The 18,822-nt window shown below is 34.0% G+C and overlaps 1 protein-coding gene across 4 annotated transcripts in view; it reads right to left on the bottom strand.

Moving 5' to 3' along the window:
* Positions 1-79: 79 nt before the first annotated feature.
* LOC125063227 (disintegrin and metalloproteinase domain-containing protein 10) overlaps positions 80-18,822 on the bottom strand; it is a 124,297-nt gene continuing 105,554 nt past the window's right edge. The window contains exons 3-15 of one of the 4 annotated variants that reach the window (XM_047669554.1): positions 14,549-14,670; positions 11,450-12,265; positions 10,937-11,077; positions 10,016-10,140; positions 9,074-9,202; positions 8,080-8,248; positions 7,297-7,460; positions 6,777-6,944; positions 6,065-6,267; positions 5,439-5,604; positions 4,485-4,615; positions 4,042-4,168; positions 80-3,792 (exon numbers count right to left, since the gene is read on the bottom strand). In XM_047669554.1, the coding sequence (XP_047525510.1) occupies positions 2,293-3,792; positions 4,042-4,168; positions 4,485-4,615; positions 5,439-5,604; positions 6,065-6,267; positions 6,777-6,944; positions 7,297-7,460; positions 8,080-8,248; positions 9,074-9,202; positions 10,016-10,140; positions 10,937-11,077; positions 11,450-12,265; positions 14,549-14,670 (3,961 nt within the window). In that variant the 3' untranslated portion in view covers positions 80-2,292. Of the gene's footprint in view, positions 3,793-4,041; positions 4,169-4,484; positions 4,616-4,932; positions 4,985-5,438; positions 5,605-6,064; positions 6,268-6,776; positions 6,945-7,296; positions 7,461-8,079; positions 8,263-9,073; positions 9,203-10,015; positions 10,148-10,936; positions 11,078-11,449; positions 12,266-14,548; positions 14,671-18,822 lie in introns of those variants that run through there. The other 3 variants (XM_047669557.1, XM_047669555.1, XM_047669556.1) reach the window with 3 other exon arrangements.

The raw sequence follows: 18,822 nt of genomic DNA, 5'->3' as shown, positions 1-18,822 counted from the left end.
AAAATATTATTGGATCATTTTATTCGTTTAAAAATACAGAAAAAAATAGTAAATGTTAGAAAATGAATTAATTACAAATTTGTATTTAATTATAATAAATCAAAATCAAATAATAACTGTTGATTCAAAAAAAAGATCATGAAAAATATTCTATCACAGACTAAATTGTAAGTACAGAAACAATAACTATACTATACTATATGCATATTAGGGGCTTTACAATAATTCATTATTTAATAGAAATAATTACGAAAATGTTAATGGAATATGAATTAATTCTATTTAGTCATTTAAAACCATAAAATTACGTGGAATGTTTGTAGGAATGTAATAATTTGCTCATAAGGCACTTTGAACCAATATCGAATTCATTTTTTAATTAAAATGTAATCTGTTCAGAATAAGAATAAATGTATCGTCACCTATAAACGATCGAATATTTTACTCAATTCTATTACAATTACGTACATATCATTTACAAAGTCATTAAACACATCGCAGTCGTAAAAACGACAAACAATCACATACTAAAATATATAAAAATACTGGAAAACAAATATAAGGAATACGCACTTCTAATAACATTATTTTTACATAGGACAAAGAAGTTTTACACGTTATTTAGAGCTAATAAAACATGAAGCAATCTACTCAAACGTATAGTACTAAGTAGGTACCCGTAAGAAACGATTTTAAAATACAAATTTGTAACACGTTCAATACTTTGAGTATCATTTTTAAAATTTACCCTTACTCTCCTATTACAAAGCTCATAGACGCATTAATTAGCCGAAAAACGCGACATCCCACGTCAATCCTAAACGCATTTGCTCAATACCTGAGACAGAAATAAATTAATTTTGGTACATGGCAAACTTATTGATTTGATTTTTACACGGGAAATTGCAATTTAAAGAAGAGCGTATAAGTAACATTTTAGCATGTTTAGCATTCAAGAAGTTTGCCAAAAAAACATACTTCATTCTATGAACATATACATAAGGACCTATATACCTTGTATCCTCAACGGATTTTATACAACAGGACTATCACATATCGTCAGCTTTTAAAATTAGGCGGGAATACAATAACTTAAATGCATATTTCAATTCATAATTCCTTACCTAATTGAGTTCAAAATACTCGTCTAAATACTAAATAATATTGTCCCACTAATACACGAATTAAATAATATTCCATCTCAGATATTTGTAACGCAAAAAGCTGTATTAATTTTGTTTCTGTTAAAATTTATAGAAAAATATTGTGAAAAAGCTTTAAATATCGTTAGTACTGATTAATACAAGTGTAAAAATAAAGTCTTTTTAGACATCTGGCAATAATAGAGAAAATAGTTTATGGATTTAATAAAGTTAAATTATGATTTCGCCGTTATTGAAAAATATAAGTTATGACTTACTACTACGCGCTTAGTTTTCTATATGCTTAATTTAAAAGGTCTCCTGCTCAAAATAATTGTATATCAACGAGAATGTGGTAAAAGACAGATTATGTCTTCAAATCGATGTTTAAAATACGATTGTTTTGAGCAAGTCCCTTGAAATCGCCTTGTATTAATCAAGTACATTTTATCTCACTATTAAATAATTGGCGTTATAGCAATTAATGAATCTAAGTTATTCATTTGTAATTATAAAATATTTTATGTTGTTAACGGATTGACATATTTAATTGACAGATTTAAAAAGAAAAAATCATTTTGCAATCGGGCGTATTATACATTATTGTACTCAGCACATTCTTAGATAAATATAAAGATTTAAAGCGGTAAGATACATATTTGCAAGTTTTTTAGGAGAAATAAATGATTTATACGTAAAATAAAGTTTACGTACACTGTAATAGTTATAGAGATAATGTTATCTGAACACTTTACATATTATAATAGGTATGAGTCAATTTGTACAATAGGTTATGTAGAAAAAATAGAGATTCATTTATAGAGATCGTACAGTGAAACGCGACCATTGTTAATTCTAAAACAAATTTCAAACGAAATACGTATGATACAAATAAATAAATGTCTCCAAATATACTATTGATTTGCAAAAAATCTGATGAGATGATAAATTATTCAATTTAAAAGCTTATGTTTATTTTTCTTTATGAAAAACTAGAATTGTATAAGAATATCTCAAAGGAATATGGGACATTCGAAACAATGGTCCGTTTCAGTGGCAGGGTCGTTCCTTAACATTAAAAGCAAGTACAATATTTACATTAGCAATATACGCGAACTAACAATATACACGGCTTACCGCTACTTGGATTTTAATTATCGATTATTTTCAAAAATTCCTCGGGCGAGATGTGAATGCCGTCGGCCGGCGACGGACACGGTTCGGCACTCGGGACGGTGTTCTTGAGTTCCCCAAACGTGTACGTCCGTTTGGAGCTACGAGACTTTTGCCGTGCCGGAAGAGACGCTTCGCAGTCGAGGCTGGCGCGTTTGAAGCAGAACGCGGGTCGTGGCTCTGCGCCCGCCGACATCGGCATCGGCATGGCCAACTGAGGCCGCGACCGACCTAACTCGTTGTCGCTCATCTGACGCTTCAGCTTCTCCTTTCCCACCACTAATTGGAAGCCCCTGAGTTTACTTTTATCCAGCTCGACCTCACTCATCTGCCGCTTGAGCTTCGACGGATCGACTAGACTGTTCTGACGCGTTTTCCCCGGGCGCGCGGTACTACCGGACGAACTACTGGTGTTAGTGTCGCAAGGGTTGGCGTCGCGCCGCAACGTCTCGATCACGTTATAAAAGTGTTCTAGTTCGCCGCTGCTGTTGTTTCGCGATCGCGTGACGTTGTTGGTGCTATGTCTATGTGGGCGGATCTGTGCTCGAGGTAGATGGCCGTAGCTGCTCTGTCTGGAGATGACAGCGGAGTTCTGACGGCGCGGCATACTGCAACTTTTCGGGACGAAGGCGTCCTGCGACAATACCACGTTTTCGTAAACGTGAGCGTTGTCAAAATCTTCCTGCGATATTAGGTTTTGTCTACTCTCCGTCGTATCGCGTCTCTGACCAACCGAATTACTTTTCTTGTGCCCGCTTCGTACTTTGACTTCGGCCGGTTTCTTTAACAACTTGCAATCGCTAACACTGCGAGGTAGGAGATTTTCATAACCGTGAACGGTTTCTTGCTGTATGCCTGCGTTTTGGGAATTCGTTGTATGTTCTGTACTATTTTTAATTGAATTGGATAATTTCAATTTAGAGATAAGGTTTGGTTTTCCCGAATCGGCTGGACAGGTCTGCTGAGGAAGGGAATCGTGACGTTTCCTCTCTAGTTCGGGCTTCGACGACTTATCTAGAACGACTTTAGTTTTATCGCTCTTACAAATTTTTACGCTAAATCTAAATGGAGGTTTGAAAACTACTTGTAATCTAGCTTTCTCTCCGGAGAAAAGGTTTGTTGCACTTTTTGAAGGCCTCGCTTTCCTGGATCCTTTTGAGATTTGGCGATGCGTTCTTTCAGTTAAATTGACAGGTATAGATTTCGACTTAGGGATAACTGTGGGTTGGGGGGAGCTGAGCAGCCATTTCTGAACTTTAGATAAAGCTTCATTATCCTTAATAGGAGTAGAAGGATGTTTCTGCATCGAGCTGTAATCTATGGTTTCTTTTTTGACTTTGAGCTTCCTCTTTTTAACTTTTCCTTTATGTTTCGATAATATAACATGTTTAGGAGACTTCCCTTCGGCATTTGTAACAACGGCAGTAGCTTCTTTTGCTACCTTGACTTCATCAAGTTTGGGCTGGGCCGGTGGTTTCTGTAAAGATTTAAAAAAAAATATACGTTTTTGCTTTCACTTTAGACGTCGCGATAAACATGATATTGAACCGGGTCTAACCGGAATTTTGATAAAATTTAAAACCTTTTGTGTGTTCGAGTTCGGTTCAGATTGTATTGAGTTTGATTGGACCACATTTGCTTTAAAGAGGCATTGAGTAGAAAAGTTCCTCCATCACATAAACTTTCTGAATGTTTAATAACTTATGTATCTTATGTAAAAACTTACTCTCTTCTTGTTGTTCTTAGCGGCATGCGCAGGCGACGCCTTGTCTCCTTGTTTGTTAGTCTGTTCCTTCTTACTGCGGTATGCTCGAGTGCGAAGTGCAACCTTCTTCTTAAGAGGGAGTTTGGATCTGAAATTATAACTCGATCGAAAATGTTCTATTCGAAGTGACAAATTTTGTATTTAGTTATTAAGTCTAAGTTACAAACTATTATTCAATATGATAGTTACGATGATAATAAATTTGGAAACAAATTATATTAATAATAATCAGTGGCGTTACAACCTTTTTAGGTCACGGCCTCAGATTTCTGTATTTGTTTTGTTTTTGTTTAGTTAAACGTCTAGCCTGTTAATTGAACGGCTAATTAAGTTAGTTGGCTGCGACATATATACATTTAACCATAAGACTGGGTCACAGGCTAATCAAATTTTGATCTACGTACCTGACGGCCGTATGAACTATCATCTGGTCGCCGGCATCAGGCAGACGGACGGTTTCTGTGGTTGATGAGTGGATGATTGTGACTGACTTCATCTTCTTAGCGTGCCTCCCCAGAAACCGGGTGCTCGCCACCTAGTGATTTTTAATGGCATTAATATAAACGAAAACTATCTTAAGATCACCATAAATACCGGTTTTAGGCCGACCTTAAATAGCCTACGGTCTGATCAAATGTATAACGTCACCAATTTAAATTAACTAATACTAACATTGGGTTATGTAGCGTTTATTTTATTGATGAGACATGATACGAAGTAGCGAAGTTGTAAATGAGAAAATGATTTTCTAGCATTTTCTTAGCTCTAGTGAAGTAAACAACGAGGAGCTGACATACAATTGTTTGTTTTAGCGTAAACCACTGGCTAATTCCACGTTTAAACGAATTATACCTTTTATTGACTCTTCAAGTTCTATGGCAGAGTCTAGAATTCTGCAACATCGCTACGAAAAATATAATAAATCAATAGTTACTGTCCCAATAGAATCTTAAGTATACTTTAAAATTGTTCAGACAATGTTCCACTAAAACATTAATAATCACTTCCATAATTTAGACTCCCTCTCTAAAACAATAACTGACTAAGATAATTAAGCTTTTTTTTTATATAATTTTAATCCATCTGCAATCAGCCCCATGGCTTTTATCAGATTATATAATAAATAATGGCAATTAGGGAACGCAAATCCAATATTTTTTTTATTCCCTCCGTAATTCGTAAACTGTCAGACTGCGGCAAGTTTTGCCCTTTTCAGCCGATACACACTGTCTGTCGTTTCCAAGAGGCCCGAAGCTAGGGGGTTGACGTGTAGCTGAAGTCTTATTTTGTATCGCACGGTTGATCTTTTAATGTCATCCTCGACAGATAATTAAGCTAAAATAGTATTAGCTACTTACCAGGAGAGCAATAACAGCAAGGAGTATGAGCAGAACGGCGTACCAGTGGCGGAGGACCCACCGTTTGAAGCCGGCAATGCTTTCATCAGACAATAAGAGTTTTCGGAGAGTCGCCAACGGACCTGACGGGTCTACTTCACGGCAACGTTGGAATACGTCACAGTAGCTGTATGAAAACATATATTTTTAATTTCCACTCGTGTCCCAATGTTCGTTCGGCTCGACCGATTCTTATGCAATTTTTTATGCATATTCAGTAAATCTGAGAATCGGCTACTATCTATCTTTCAAACCCCTAAGTGATAAGGGGTATCCACGACAAAAAAAAAATTTAATATGATACATCATACAAAAATACATACAACCCCTAATTTTCACCCCTCTACGAAAAAAAAAACCTAGAAATAATATACATGGCAAAACTACGTTTGCCGGGTCTGTCTGTTTCGTAGTATTGTTACTTTGTTATTTTCAACAAAAAAATCTTGGATATTTTTAATTCCCCTAAGGTGCAAGTACATCAAAAAACGTTCTCAGTTTAACTTGTTATAGATAAAATACAATTATAATAGAATACATATTAATAACTACTCAATAAAATAGTTCTGAGACAATAGAAAACTCACCCATTATAATCATTGCAAGGGGTTCCCGGTTTCGCATACATATCCGGGACATCATACGGCGGTGTGTTCCAATGGAAGCTGGATAGGCAGGCTCCTCCCGTTTTGCGACAACACAACTCACAGGCTGATCGAGGGTCATCTTTACGAGGTACGCATTGACATGATTCCAGGCCATAAGCGAGGCAGATGGAACCAGTACATTCCTGTAATGGTATATAAAATTATTATGTATCTTAACAGTTTATAGCACAGTATTTTATATAAACGCTATCAGGGCATAGTGTAGCGAATAAGAGCGAGATATATATGGAACAGAATTTCCCGTATGAAATGAGAATTCATCCAAATTACATAGGTAGATAATATGGGTGTATCGAAGTATTGTTATCTATGACATAACCTTTCAAATAACCTTTATTCACTACAGAGTTTAGTATGAATTTTCTTTTAGCTTTACGAAAAAAGTGAATTTCAGATAAGGAAATATTTCGCTGAATTTTTTTCAAAATATGAAATGTCGACTTGATTAATTGGGCGCATACAAATAAATTATACTTTCATTTGTATACGACATATTTAGTTTTATTACTGGTCTCTTAGATATATAGATATAGTTATGCTTATCATCTTTAAACCAAAAGTTTTGATATAATTAAGGTTAAGTAATGTGATGTAAAATAAAATGTTTCTTTCGTGTATGTGGGTTACTTACCCCCATAAAACAGACGAGTTCCTTGTCACATCTGGTCCGGTTGGGCTTGTGTCTGCTCGAGGGGCAAACAGCGCGCTTCCCGTCGCAATGCGCCGCGTCTCGGCATCCATTATCAGAGCGACATTTATCCCCAAATTTGAGTGTACATGAAGATGTGCAGCACGGACCCTGAAAAAATAAAGAAGCATAGCTGAAGCCTTTTTTGAGGTTAGTAGTTATTAGTTGGAGGATTTTCTCTTTCTTGAGACGAAGAAAAATATTATTGATATTAAATTAGGATGAAGAAAATGTTCACATATAACATATTTTTAAGCATACGTTATTTAGTTTATCACTATACGCGTAATCAGCGTCTCCAGTTACGTTAAAATAAAGTTTTCGATTTAGAAGCGAACTTAGAATTATCTGCGAATTAACGACACTGAATACGCTAAAGGGAATGTTTTTGGTTTCACAGGAGACTATCCAAAGTAAGAACAACTATAGTGCAGCCAAGGTCACCATAAGGTCAAGTTCATACCTGACTAGGACTGCACACGCTATGTTCCGTGAGCGTACACGGCTTGTAGTGAGGACGTACGGCCTGCGGACGACAACACACGTCCGTACATTCGGATGCCCAGCCACAATCACATTCTTCGCCCTCCTCCACCACACCGTTACCGCAGATGGCTGGCTGCGGTTCTAGAAATAAAATTAATATGTTATCACCGTATTGACTAGAACAATTTTCTTTGAACATAATCTATTATAAATTTAATTATTAAATAATTTTAACCATTATATGTCACCGAAAAATTTTAAACATCCTAGCATATATATAATAAAGAATATTTCACGATAAATTGTGCAAAGCGCCTCCAATTCACGCATTTTTAATGGATTATTATAAACATAGAAGACAAACTTTTAAATAACGCACGAAACGCGAGCCCTCTGGCATTGAGAGTGTCCATGGGCACTTAACATGGCGGTATCACTCAACATCAGGTGAGTCTCCTGCCCGTTTGCCCCCTGTTCTATAAAAAACTATTAAATTGTAAAATATGACGTATTGATTACTTGAACCTCGTATATAAATTACTTTCAACGGCATTAAAATTAACTTAAAAATATCTATATATTTGTAAGAAAAATACTGATTTGAAATTTTATATGTACACTAACCATCACAGAGGGTAAATTTGTAATTAAAATATTTTCTGCTAATAAACAAAGTCTACTTTATTGTTATAAAATTAATATAATTATTGCTATAAGCGTAAATATAAAGTTTTGATTTCTAACAAATAAACATTTTTACCTGTGAAGCATCCTTTGGGCGAGCGAGCTTTATTATTGAGTACAGGATCTATAGCTCTTAAAGAACACGGAGAAAACTTATTGTTATTCTTGCGATCACCGCTCGTAGCTCGTGCGAACATTATGTAGTTTCCATCTTCTCCAAAAGGGGTACAGACCTCTGGATCGTGCTGAAATTAGCATACTAATATGAGGTTTAGAGTCGAGACTCGGCGCTAACTGACTCATGTCTAAAACGTTTGACATACGAAATATTCCCATTAATTTGGTATAAAATTTTGAGATTACTAAAAATATACGCTAATATTAAGCTGAAAAGCTTGTTTAAACTCAGGAACTGCAGGGTCAAATTGAAATGTTATATATACAAATAAAATCGTAGACCTCAGCTAGTAATACCTTTATATCATTCAGGTACAATATAAGAATAAACAACAAAGAAGTTTATTGTGAAGCGACAATAGATGGACGCTAACAAGCGATATCTTGGAAATAATTGGATTGGATTCGGGACACGTTGTTACAGTCGATAAGGCGCTAAACTTGTAAAGAATTATTAGAGATATGACGTAATTTTAAAACATTTAGACAATATTATTGTGTGTCTGGTGTGTTTTAGGAAACAAAAACGCGTTGACAGATGTTTCACAAAGCTAAATTGCTAAAATATCTTGTTGATGCTATATAAATTATGTTCTCTTGCCACCTATATATAACCAACTGATAACCCGTATAATGGCTTTTTTAATGATGTTTTATAATGATAATAAATAAGAATATTAATATTCAATAAAACCGCGACAAAAGTAAAGAAAATCTCGATTAAAATATGTATAATAAAATAACTACGAAGCGATACCAACAGAATCATTTTAACAATGCTAATAAAAACAAACCTCTTAACTGATTTCAATTGCCTACGAATATTTTCATGTGTGTAGAAGCATATACAAGAATTGTTTTTCAGAGAAATATGAGGGTTAAAATCTACGTACCGGAGATCCAAAATTATGTCCAATTTCGTGAGCCAGAGTCACGTGGGAGACAGCGGGCGGCACGTGCTTGCCGTAATTTAGTAACGTCACGATGCCCGTGTTTAACGACTTCATACTGCCCCGGTAATGCTGAAAAGAGTTTAATATTTCATTAAATATAAAATTAATACCTCCGTCGTATTCTATCCTTATATCATATTGCACTCAGTTGTTATTACTCCTGCCGGGAATATTTCTTTCAGCAATAGCATCCTGAGTGTCGACGATATTACCACCCAAAAGTCTGGCAACAATGGCAAGAGCAATGGCTTGAGCAGTGGCCGCACTTACTGTTAGAACGGCCTGAGTGTAAATATGGCTTCACTTTCCAATGGTATGTTATTCACGTATATTTAAAAAATAAATATAGATCTTAAGTTTTAACTATTAATTAATAACATCTTTTATGTTGAAGAACACTATTCGTTGTCATAAAATTTTAATTTTAAATAAATAAAGACATGTCATCGATTTCTGGGGCTCATATAGGGCTCCACACGATTTTTTCTTTTCGGTACGAATAAGTGTTTATTTTTATTTAATTTTTTTAGTACACAGCCAGGATTGTAACGCAAGGAACACTGCACCAGTACAATTATAATGAAATATAAAAATAAATATACTTACATAAATTACATTTTAATCGCTCAAAATTGCTATAATTCATTGACTTTTTTAATTTCAATTAGTTTTATCATGAAGCTAATGTAAAATGAAAATTAAATTTTAGCGGAAATGATTTTGCCCGAATTTAGTAAAAATTGTGATTTAAATGTATTGGAACATATAAAGTTTAATTGATATCTCCGTCTCTTAAAATGCAGCTCGCTACATCAAGAAGGAAACATGTTCTTATGTAAATAAATTAAAATTATTATATACCGAAAATGATTGCATACATACACCATTTTTTTCACAAACACCCCCGGCATTCTTCAAATCTCCAGTCCAGGCTAACCCGAGTGTCCCCATTTCAAAGTCACGGTATGTGAACATATATGCGAGGCAAAACGCATCGTAATCTTCCTCTGAAAAGGGAAAATTAAACACGTCATAGTAAAAATGTTTGAAATTTGCAAGTAATTAAGAAAACCGTTGAATTGTGAAAAAGTTTTGAATTGTTTGTAAAGTTAACAGTAACTAATTTACGAAAAATGGTTTTACATCCTTAAAATAATTCTGATTATGGCTAGGAATGGCTAGTGCAATCGGCTACAGAGTTCGAATAATCTTGATATTTTTTCGGATCGCCCATCCGATTACAGAATCACTTTCTTAGGTTTTTTCGTTACGCTTTTAAATTTAAGGTCCTTTGTGTTGTAATCCTTTAGTAATATTTATCGTTGTAAATTTATTATTTGTAAGCATTATTATATTATAAGCATTATGTTTGTGCACCTATTTTTGAGGCCACATATCGATTATAAATTCTTTCTTTCTTCTTTTATATTTTTTGTTATGTGTGGTGTTAATAGCGTAGCTATAAATAATAGATAATTATATAATTATAACCTTTTTGGAAGTAAGGAAAAACCTATACGTGTGGCTTTTTACCTAACAAAGAAATCATACGTGTCGATACGTTTAGGTTAAAAATAGGTAAAATTTATTAACCTATAATCTTCCATTAACCTATAACTAATTAAATATTATAAAATATAAACCTATTAAATGAAAATAGGAGGATTCATACATTTTACTTCATAGACTCTTTGGAATGGAACTAGAAAGTATAGACTACTTCTCAAAGTTTTCACAGATTTTAATAAGTAAAAATTTACATTCAAAGAGTAATCGAAAAACCAATTATATCCCAAAACGTACCTGAAAAAAGTTCCAAGTACTTTTCAACTCCATAATTATTGGGAAACCGATATGCGGGATCCTTGAGTGCGTCTAAAGTATGAACTTTTATCCTTTTTATCATGAACGTTATATTGTCTGGCTTTCCGTCTTGGTTGAAATCTGAAAATTAAAATTAATCGTTTACTAATTGTGAGGCATTGAATATTGTGAAAAGAAACCAAAATTTCATTCAATTTTAATGTAAGAAACAGAACTACCCTAAATAATATTTTTTAATAAATGAGATTTGCAAACGAATAACTCGTAACTACACTGTTAAGTTACACGTTAATGTGTTTCCTTAATGCACAATCTAACAAATTTAGGTTTTATAAGAAACAAAAACAATATATACGAACAAGCCATCAAATTAAGTTCAGTATATCAAACGAATAGACAAAATACATCATTATGACACGGAAATTCATGGCCCTACATGGAAAGCGTCTTTACAACACACAAAATAGGAAAGTTCATAAGCATTAGTCGCACCTGTTACTTTATATATGGCGTTAACTTTCTGCACATGGCGTGTCATCACTTCGATACAGGCTTCCTCGGAACCGTAGCGCTGGTAAAACATATGATCCGCTTGTAAATACACTAGGCATGTTGTCTTCCTAGGATCAACTGTCGCTCTCTTGTTTACATGCCTTCCATCGTCAGTTGCATTGGCTGATAATATTGTATACCCAACCGGCTCTTTCTTCACGATGTCTTTGCTAACTGTAACTACTCCTGCTTTAGTCTTTATCACCTCCACGTGAGTCTTTGGCTTCGGTCTTGATTCTTCTATTGAATCGAGTCGCACTTTAGTTATTAAGTTACTCTTATCGATTTTGGTCTTCGGTTTCCTCGTACTAAATTTGTCGAATGGGTCACTGTTACTAGAGTATGGTACGTCTAAATCTAAAGGTAGATCAGGATTTTTCTTTGGCTGATCGTCCTGCATTTCGTCATCGGGAAGCCATCGTTTCTTTCGTCTATTGATTTCGGTTGTAAGGTCATCTGAATAGTTGGTGAAGGGAATGTCTGTGAGAGTAAGCTCTTCTGTAAAATTGAATAGTTCTCCGCTTTGGCCAATCGTTCCTTTTATGTGTAGAAGATGTGAGGCACAATGTGTGGCGTCTCGATTGCTATGAGGGTGTTCTACGTCTGAGCGTCGGTAGATAACGCTATGCATGGTCGGATGATCTACATTATACCGAGAAAGCGGCTCCACGTAATATTCTTCAGAAGAAGTCCATATGGTTCCATCGAACAAACCATCAGACGTTATCACCCCGTAAACGTGGGATGAATCATCATCTGAAAATAATAAAGAATGTATTAATAGTAACGAGTTGCAAAAAGGCTATTAATATACCATAGAATATTTATTGAAATAGATACTTTAGTTAGTGGGTACAATGAAATGAAAGGAGCCCATTACAAAATTACCCTTTGAATCTCAAACAACTGGGGATGCTTTAATGAATAGCCAGCGATATTTTATGCAAACTAATGCGAGGTGCAAAGAGCCCTGGGGGATTCGATGAATTAAAATCACAACTTGCACTCAGCCGGAGGGATGAAAACCGCTCATAAATAACTGTAATTACAACTTTCAAGTTGTCTCTTTCCAGTTTTCATATTCATTTTATTGATGAAGAAAATTTTTCAGAGAGTTAACCGTTGATCTTATTGCAGGGTTGAAAAGTTTTTATTTATTTACTGTGCAAAATAACCATCCTTTTCACAGACTAGATAAATTAATGAAAACTGTGCTCTGTGGATGAATTAAGCCTCAATAGACTTGACAAACAAATCGTAGACTTTCATTAAGTTCATTATAGGTATATTAAGTACAAAATTAAGTTTGCAAATTACGTAGGTAAAGTTTTACTAAAATGGACACAATTTGGGTCACAATTTATTAATTTATAAAGTAATTCAAAAATTCTAGAAAATTAGTTTTTCTAGACGACGAATTTAAGTACACATTTCGCTCCGGAAATTAGATTTTTCAAACTTCAGTTTTATATGAAAGCGGAGCAAGAGTACATTAACTTCAGCTCGCTACTAGGTCGTGTCTCATTTTCGTAACACAAAGACAAGTAGTAATGTTTGGTACATGTCGACAAATACGCAAAGGGAGGGGTGAATTCAGTCCATTAAACTCGTGAACTAATTTCATCAAAATTCACTTTGTCTTAGCGAAGCAGATGGGTCGCAACTCACACCTCGTAATTTCCTTCTAGTAAGCTGGATAGAAGTTATACTTTGTTCTGCTTTAACTTGGAAAATTGAAGGTATTTCACCAATTCAAAATTCAATTGTCTTTCAGTTCAAACCGTTCGACTTTCAGACAGTTGCGGTACTAAAATACATTTGCATACATTTATAGTTCATTCTAGCAAGTAGACCAAGTAAAATAAGGCACATGGATGGTGTGGTGTTATTTAATGTGCAAAAACCTGAGTTTACTAAATTTAATATGCAAAATTGAATTAGTTTAATTAGGCACTGAAAATCATCGCCTTTGTTGTTTGCGATTTTTTTATGTTATCCGTTCACCAAGGCACGGATAATATCTGCATCTGATAATTTGTTTTTGACTTAGTGATCAGCATTCTGTGCTCTATAACTTTCAATAACAATTGCGGCAGCGATCCCGACGTATATATGAAATATAGTTAGTTCGTTATAAAGAACGGCGCTAGTACCGGTACAGGTATGTAGCTCAAGCTCAAGACTTTTTACACTAGTAATAAGAATGTTAATTCAAATCTTTATATATCTAGATTTGCTTAGTCCTAAGCCTGCGGAATAAAACATTTTCATACAAATGTAGGTACACAAGAATGTTGCGTCACGGATTTACCTATTGTCAAGATGATTGAATGAATCGACGCAAACGAACCGCGGTGTACGTGACCGGCTTACGGTACCTATATCTGTAATCCACGGTTCTGTAGGGTTGTCACAATCCATACATAAATAAAAAAGGACCAAGGGTCCACGTGAAAGTGGGTCAAATACAAAACTCATTTGGACATAGAAGTGTAAGATGAAAAAGTTGTATTTAAATGATTTTTTAATGTAGCAACCCTACGTTATATCCAATTGTGCGCTGAATTAGGTCACGATCGCGATATATTAAACGTATGTCGTGTTTAATTGTTATGTAAATTTCCGTAACTGCTTTAATATTCTTGATTGCATTGTTCCTATTTCCACTCCACATCTCTACAGCTTCCTGAATTAATTGCTGCATATTACTGAATTTTAAATGCACATGAAAATTGCGTTTCTACTAATACTTATAGGCGGTAACTATTTTTAACAGAGATTGTTATAGAAGTGATTATGTTATTAATCGAATAAATCATTAATTTTTTTCGGTATCAATTTATTCATTTAAAGTAAACGTTTAGATATATACCGTAACCCATGTTACTACTGTTAGAAGAGATGTAGAAATCAAAAATAAACCTAAAGGAACAAAATGGATAAATGATAAAAAAAAACACTACTACTACTAACGTGTTTTGGATTCAGGACTTTAGCTAAAAATCATTGAACGGTAATCGCAATGGACGTAATTATTACCTTCTAGCTTCCCGGAGTAGACGAGCGCGGTATTGTAATCAAGAGGGCCGGAAGTGGAATGGAACTGGACGTCTTCTGTGAACACTGAACTTGGGCTGGGCTGGAGGAGAAGTCGGAATTCCCTGTAACAAAAATAATTTTGTTCTTAAACTGCCGATACACAATCTGTCGTAGATCCTGGCAAAGCGCGGACTTCCAGTTTAGGTAGATGATGAGGATTAAAAAAAGGTTCAGAAACAACTTGTCAGAATTAAACAACAGCCTTGATTTGTTCGATGCAGGCGAAAACTTAAAATCTACACATAAGGTAAATGTGATAGCAGAAAAAATGCATTGAAGTTTAAATTTGACTATTTATATTGATTCTGTTTTAATTATAATTGGAGGAGCACGAGAGCTTTTCAATTAGCGTAAAGTATGATAAAATAATGAAATAGTGTTTAATCATAATTATAATAAAGTAAAAAGTATCTGCAAAATTAAGTATTTATGAATATAATAATTGTATTTTAGCTAAATATAAGATTGATATTTTCTAAATGATTGCTCATATTGTTATGAGAGAGCTCACAAAATTTACATTTCACTTGAAAAGCATATTTTAGCTTTAGCCGAGAAAAGATTGCAGATATGGCACGAACACTCGCGTAACAATTTCTTGAACACCTCTTATTTACTAAATAACATTTACAGTAAAATAATCTTTTAATTAGGAAATATTAACTAAAGATACTAAGTGTATAATAAATAAATTTCTCTTAACAAAGCCCATTATTAGCAAGATTGTTTCACAATAACTTTGGAATCTCGTAAAATTCTATGTCACCTGTATATCAGTATACAATGTAAATTTTTAAAAATGATGTATCAATCTTGTTTTGTCCGTTATAAAAACTAAACACACACACACATTACACACTTAAAATGTACCTTATTCCTTTTTTTTCTTTGCATAATTTTTTGTTTGGAAGGCAGTGTTTGCCAAATGACTTAAGCGTGCGACTCTCATCCCTGAGGTCGTAGGTTCGATCCCCGGCTGTGCACCAATGGTCTTACTTTCTATGTGGCATTTAACATTCGCTCGAACGGTGCAGGAAAACATTGTGAGGAAATCGCCATGCCGTAGACCCAAAAAGTCGAGGACGTGTGTCAGGCACAGAATCACCTAATTGCCTATTAGATTGATCATGAAACAGATACATAAATCTGAGGCCCATACATAAAATGGTTGTGACTGATTTATTTATAATTTTTTGTTATTTTTCTTTTTTAATTAGAATTATTATTTTGTGTGTGTGTTACGCTACTAATAAATGTTATGTATATATGTCTAGGAACACAATAACTCAATTTGTTAATAAGTATGTATTACACACAATCCTCACCAAAAAACACCTACCATTATAGTTTGGAAAATTCCGAGTCCGTACGACTACCAAACTTTGTTAACGACCAAAGTACTGCCCATACAATATATCATGACACCTATGTTTTAAAGTTCCTTGGTACAATCGCGTTGAAGCACTAAATTTCCGTTACGCAAACCTAGCCTGATTTATCGTCGCAGCACCGCGATCTACATTTTAACACTTCCAGATGGCTAGCCATAAAAACGTGTTGTGACACAGAAAATAACTCGCTTGCGTTCCAAACTTCGCGTACTTTAATGAAATACGCTTGCATCTAGTATATCCATGATCTGCACGTTGCATATTATTAGAAATAGTTATATCGTTGTATAGGAATTCTCTTCCTCTTCTTGAGAATCTACTGTACTTTATCTTTCCGCAACTTTGACTGTTTTAGCTTCATATATTTTTTTTGTTAGGGAGCTGGCGAGCAAAATATCTATATGTTTGCTCATGTGGCAGATTTTCTTAATTATACGATAGGGAATATTAAGGACCACGTCTGCCACTGGTAGCGCGGCGTTGACAATTGACACCCCCTTCAAAATGTAAAAAAAAAACCCTTAACATACGTTTAGAAACCTTGTCATAATGAAAAAATGAAATGGCACATATATATAATTTAAATAAATATATCTGAAATGCACGCTTGGCAGACTTGCAGTGTTCGTTTAAAAACCCTTCGAACGACCGCAGGAAAATAGTCTGCCACCATCGTATCGTAGCGTTTTCTATTAAGAGCGCTTTAAATGTGTCGACAAAAAATTTGCTATATCATTTTCTGTCTGCCTCTTTGACTGTTGTTTATATTGCTTATAAAATACATAAATCAGAGAGAGAAACCCAGGCCACTGATATTCCATTTTGAATGTTATTTATTTGATTTTTTTACTTTTTCACGTTGTTTTTTCGGATCGGAATTCATATTATGTTCAAGAAAAATTTCAAAACAACAAAAAAATTGTCAGACTACGAAGAATCGCATTAATTAGTCACAATACTTTTCCTCTGTAATGGTTAAAGTCAGTAAGTAAAATGTCTGCCAATTTTTTTTTGTATTCAGGGGGTTCTAATAAATCGAATGGACCCAATTACAGCTACGAGCAAATGATTTCGTAGAGCTTTTTTTATATTTTTACATCTAACTCCTGTGATAATGCAGATACCTGGATGCCTTATAGATTTTCTTCGTTATCTCGCAAGACACTCGCAATTTTTGTTTACATAAACCCCTGTGGCTTAAGAACGCAGCAACGTACGCTCTTAATTCATAAAGCATGAAGAAAATTTTGCCGTATTGGTCCGAAGTTAAATTCCTATAAATATGAAATACGAGAAAATCATATACTTAAATGCTCGCCACCGTATGTGAGAAGAAGTCACCATTTTCATAAGAGCAACGCTTGTCTTTGTATATAAATATAATCTATAAGCATCTGATAGCTTTGTAGCTCTACTTCAGTTATTCAGTAGACTACAGGAAACAGGCATATACTCTTCAATTTCTCTTAATACATTCGCATTTTTATCCCTCAAATAAGTCTAATAAACCATTACAATTCTCTAGACAATTTTACAAACACTTTAGACATAATTTAATTGCTATATCAAAGTCATTTTCAAATCTTGAAGCCACTTCTAGTTTTAATTTGAGGCTCACAGCTGGCTATAATGTAATTGGTAGACTTAGAATGATTAATTTCGGCTAAGTTTATATCCATTTAAATTTGAAATTCTCAAATTGTTTGCAAAACCGTATAATTCAATTAATTACCTGAACATCAGTTTGTCCTGATTATATTTACATAGTTAATAAACCAACTTCGGGGATGAGATTAATACGGCTTATTTTTCTTTATTAATTCGCCGCCTAGGGACAATCAATTATTGGATAAAGTTGGTATATCAGGAGTTATATGGAAAGTTATTATAATAAAACCTTTTACCGCCTTATTAATTAGGAATAAATAAGAATAATTGCATTCTTTTAACTACAGTACAGTCTCATTACAATCGAAAGAGTACTTTAGTTAAAAAATTGCAATTAGACGAATCTACGTTAATATAATCAGGATAAACTAATGTTCAGGTAATTAATTGAAATATCATGTATATTATCTATCAATGGATTACATTAATCAATATCAGACGTGTACAAGGTGGCAAAGTAAATTGCACTAGTAATAAAAAGGAATAAATGAAGAAGAATTAAAAAAAATAATGACCCCTTTACAACAGATTTATATATATATGGCGTGAACATAACACTACATTAAATTAAAAAATCCATTTATCCTCTTATTTTAATGTCGGGAGAATTAACTAGCTGTATGTAAAATTTTACAATTACAGTCAAGCAAAATAAATTGATAAATATAATAAGTTATGATTTGAGGTAGTTAATTTAAATATTACATTAATTAAAATATTGAATTACATATATTGCTTTGTAATAGCCGATGATGATTATAATATTTAGAGCATATGTAGAAAATAGAAGAAAGATACCTGCAGAAATAATATATTACGAACACCACCAAAAGATCTTCTTTCAACTTAAGACCTTCCTGTATATTCCTATATAGGACAGCTCTCAGCTAAAGCTAAGCTCTTATTTATTTGATCTCATTTATTATTATATTATTGATAATAGATTTCCTTTTGTCGCATTTTTACATTCAGCGTTATATTGATGTTATCTTATTTACATACTATAATAATCTTCAAGTTATTATAACTTTATGGTAGTAGTGTTATTAATAAATATTAGGTCCTTACGGTCCTTCCTTTATATGAAATTGGCGTTTTGTCGTACTTGCCACTTGAACCTCACATATCTCCTCTTTGGTTAGGAATTCCAAGTTA

Source organism: Pieris napi, chromosome 3 (genome assembly GCF_905475465.1).
Source record: "Pieris napi chromosome 3, ilPieNapi1.2, whole genome shotgun sequence".
Taxonomy (NCBI): domain Eukaryota; kingdom Metazoa; phylum Arthropoda; class Insecta; order Lepidoptera; family Pieridae; genus Pieris; species Pieris napi.
Note: the sequence above shows the minus strand (reverse complement) of the source record. Positions and strands in the feature narration are given on the sequence as shown.